This window comes from Gigantopelta aegis, chromosome 4 (assembly GCF_016097555.1).
Source record: "Gigantopelta aegis isolate Gae_Host chromosome 4, Gae_host_genome, whole genome shotgun sequence".
Taxonomy (NCBI): domain Eukaryota; kingdom Metazoa; phylum Mollusca; class Gastropoda; order Neomphalida; family Peltospiridae; genus Gigantopelta; species Gigantopelta aegis.
This window is the reverse complement of record NC_054702.1, coordinates 81,398,486-81,403,046: the sequence shown is the minus strand read 5'-3', so window position 1 is coordinate 81,403,046 and position 4,561 is coordinate 81,398,486. Positions and strand designations below refer to the sequence as shown.

The 4,561-nt window shown below is 37.9% G+C and overlaps 1 protein-coding gene across 1 annotated transcript; it reads left to right on the top strand.

Annotated features, from left to right (window-relative positions):
• Window positions 1-2,144: 2,144 nt before the first annotated feature.
• Window positions 2,145-3,216, top strand: LOC121370022 (keratin-associated protein 19-2-like). Its single transcript, XM_041495117.1, has 2 exons — window positions 2,145-2,445; window positions 3,191-3,216. Exons 1-2 carry the CDS (start codon window positions 2,145-2,147, stop codon window positions 3,214-3,216), a joined length of 327 nt encoding a protein of 108 aa, XP_041351051.1.
• Window positions 3,217-4,561: the final 1,345 nt, after the last annotated feature.

Sequence of the window (4,561 nt, the reverse complement as noted above, 5' to 3'; positions counted from 1 at the left end):
TCAAATGAGTCGTTAAACTTGTTCTGGGTGGAAGCCGGTACCTAGAGCCGAACTCAGGACCTACCAGGCTAAAGTCATATGACTTAACCACTACACCACCGAGGCCGTTAAAATATCCCTTTATGAGTCTGGAAAGCCACAATTAATTAAGGGCAATATTTTCGGCATTTTTCTGTATACATGTATCAATCTAATTAAAATTAGCTCCACTATTACATGTGGATCTAACAGCAGCCCGTTGGAGTTCATGTCCAGTTGGCCTTTCATTCGACCAATCAAAACCTTACTTGCAAAATCATGCCAGTGATTTGAAAAGAATTTGAAAACATTCGGGATTATGCCGAGGGTATACGAAATGATTCGGGTGAATTGCGAAGTATGCCTGAAACTGATTTCAATATAAAATTTTATATAAAATTCGTTTCAAGACGGAAAAAAACCGTGAAGGTATAGCCATAAAATCTGTTTATACTAGTATACAATCCAGAGATTATTACTGCACTTTCCCCCCTGTTTTTTTTAATGTTAAAATAGACCAACAAGTTCGACTATTGCATAAATAGTCTCGCCCGATATTTTTAGAATTTGTATGTTCCAGAATAACGCTATTAACGGCGAAGTGTAATTGGTCGATATTTGAAATGTTATTTATAGATGAAAAGTCACCTGGACATGGGAGTCCACGCAATGCTGTTAGATCTACCAGGGTAGACAAAGTAGAGCTAAATTTAATCAGATTGTACATGTATATGATACAAAATAAAAAATAAAACAAAAACAAATTCTGGAGCAACTTATTAATTTCGTTCATTTATACTTATGTTCGTATTTATATCTAATTAAGGTTCAAGCACGCTGTTCTGGACGTACACACCTTCGCTAGGTGGACTGTCTGTACAGAACAGATGATTAGTAATTAGCGAGAGACGGTTCGGTGTAGTTGCCTGATACAGATTACCCATTGACACCTACCCAAATGAATGGATAAACTCGCTGTAAGTGGCAGGAAGTAGAGGGATGCGAACCCAGTACCTAACAGCCTACAGTCATTTGGCATAACCACTAAATCACCGAAGCCGATTGGGTGATTTATTTTCAGACCGATCTAGTGCAGTATGAATAATTATTACATTATTATTGGTTCATTCATTCATTCATTTCAACTTAGTTTGGTGCTTATATCCAATTAAGGTTTAAGCACGCTGTCCTGAGCTCTCACACCTCAGCTATCTGGGCTATCTGTCCAGGACAGTGGGTTAGTTGATACTGGTTAGTGGGAGCCGGTACGGGGTTGCGAACTCAGTTACTACCAGCCTTATGTCCGATGGCTTAACCACATCACCGAGCCCGGTGATTGTGGCAACTGTGATTAAGATTTTTTTTATCGCAACAGATGTTGCTAGTCGTATCTTTGCTAAGCACGGGTTACTCTTCGTAATAATATACATGTATGTGTGTGTGTGTATATATATATATATATATATATATATATATATATATATATATATATATATATATATAATCTGTAGCTTACGAGTTCAATTTAAACATCTTTTCTTTTCTATTTATTAATATATAATCTTTATTGTCCCAGAAAAATATGTAGTGTTAGGCTTGGGGCCCTAAATCACTATAATACATAGCATATATATTAGTAGCAACATATACAGGTAATTACATAGACAGATCTAGTACGAAGAAATATTCTTTACTCTCCTCTAGGGCACTGACTTAAATTGAAAAGAAAGAGAAGAAAAAAAGAAAGAAAACAAAAGAAATAAGGAACGAAAGAAGGAACAGTTACTTCGTGCATAAATACGCATATATGACAGTATATTTATAGACATACCCACATACATAAATGCATACACATATATAAACTTTATTACTAGCATTGGCACTCATTTTAAAACTGGAGTCGCTGGAAGAGGTGTGATTCCTTTTTGTTTGTTCCCGATGGGTATGGTTCGACATTTAAAGCGTTTTGGTAGCTAAAATATAGGTTGATCATATATTCTCGACTGGTATTACTTGTTACAGCAGCATGATCTAGAGACAATAGCAGAGTACTTCATGTGAACACTTTCTGTTATGGCTTGGGTCTGGGCTTTAATTTGAACATCATAATTTTTCAGCTTTCCAAAATGATGAAGGCTGTTATTATTACCCTTTTCGCCTGTTTGGCCGCCGTCTCAGCCATTGGCTTTGGAGGATATGGATACGGAGGAATGATGGGATACGGAGGAATGATGGGATACGGTGGCGGGGGATATGGATACGGTGGCGGGGGATACGGAGGAATTGGAATGGGATACGGTGGCGGAGGATATGGATACGGAGGAATTGGAATCGGATACGGTGGCATGGGATATGGAGGAATGGGAATGGGATACGGTGGCATGAGATATGGATATGGAGGACGCGGAATGTACGGCTACGGAAAATGTAAGTTTTGTTGCTTTTCTTTGAAAATATATAGACAAGAGGAAATATCAGATTTTACCTATTCCATCAGTCTAATTGAAATTGGATCTATTCCCCGTTCCAGCAAAGAAAGTGTTGGGGGGGGGGGGGGGGGGTTCCTGTATGATTTGTCAAAAAACTACACCCCCCACCCCAACCCCCCCCCCAAAAAAAAGATCCCCCACCCCCCAAAAAAAACCCCACCACCAGACAAACAAACAATGTTTAGAGATAATAAAACTGTTCTATTTTTATATGCGATTTATAAAACCATTGCTCACACAAGTATATTTTCTTGATTATTATCCTCTTGTTAATCTGTCTCTGCTAGTTAGAGATCCGTTTTGTATATAAGTAGGATAAAATGAATAATGCTGATAGTATTTTTCCTAGGTTAAAGATGCCTTTTTCAATATTTAATTCTAAAATTGCCTTTATAAAACTCGCTTTTATATATTGTGCCATTCATATATTAAAGCAAGCACATTAATTACATTTATTTTTATTGTTATTAATTTTATTGTCTTTAATGAAAAAACAAAGTGCCCTGATAATGGTAGAAATGCCCCAACGTGTTTAGTCCACCATGCCTGGCCAAATTTCTAGGGAAAACACTAGCTGATACGAGGTAGTTATTGTCAATATCAGTCCTAGCCATTGTCCAAACTCATTAGCAGTTTTCAAAATGGTAAACAAGCATTGATGAATTCGAATTGACTGTTTGCAGGGAAAGATCACCGTAAAACAAATTAGCATGGGTTATATGAGATTTTCTCAGACATCCAAGACCTTGTTCTTGAGATTTGGTTTTCGGTTTCACTGCCTCGTCTATAACACGAATGTCCTCTAGCCATATTCTGTTTATATGGCAATTATGTTTATATGGATTTTAGACCACAATTCTTGGCGACTACATGTTTATCGAACATTTACAAATTGACAACCTGTCGCATAGAGTGTTCTCTAGCCCTATATTTACATACAAACAAGCCAGGGCTAGAGGACAATTGAGCTACCTGTTACAATTTACTTTTTTATTTTCAGAAGCCAACGTGATATTATATTAATGAAGACAAGACAACATAACTAAGAGAAGATAACCATATCGTAATGAAGAGAAGATAACTATATCATAACGAAGGGAAGATAGCTATAATTTGTATGGGAATGTGCACATTGTCATTACTATAACTATTCTGTTATATTAAATAAATGTTTGAACAAAAATATTCATTATCAGTTTTTTGTTTGTTGTTGCATAAATTAATTATGGATTGATCTCACTGATCGATGGATGGATGGATGAATGGGTGAATGTATGAACGAGTGCATGAACTGATCGGCGGATGAATAAATGGACGATGGATGCACGATTGAATGAACAAATGAACAATTACAATTTTAATAAAATAATAATAAAAGCAATGAGAATATCAAGATCGGACAACTAATTCAAATTTGGATTTTTATATTTGAAATTAAAAGATTGCTCCTCGTCGTGTTTCTGGTATAAAGGCATACTAATATTATTCGCCATCCTTCGTTTTCATTTGAGCAATAATTCCCACTCCAAACCACCACCCCGCCCGTTACCGAGCCCCGTCGGACTTCCCGTCATTGCTCCAACCCCCCCTCCCCCCCCCCGCCCGTTACCGAGCCCCGTCGGACTTCCCGTCATTGCACCAAACAACCGCTCCCCCCCCCCCCCCCCCCCCCCCCGCCCGTTACCGAGCCCCGTCGGACTTCCCGTCATTGCACCAAACCACCACCCCGCCCGTTACCGAGCCCCGTCGGACTTCACGTCATTGCACCAAACAAATTAACCCCGGTTCAGATTACCCCCCGGGTAATTTGAACCTAGGTTCAAAGTACCCCCCGTAGTTTCAAATTACCCCCACCCAACAACCAGTAAATTTTCACAAATAGGGTATATTTTTTACCTCGAAACGTTGATATATATATTAAGTATTCCTATAAAATATGAAAATTCATATTACACGAACACATATTTTGCATAAAAAGTATGGAAACCTAGATAGAGCGGATATCAGAATTTATGTTTAAGCAAATATTTACAAAGTCCCATATTATATATGGG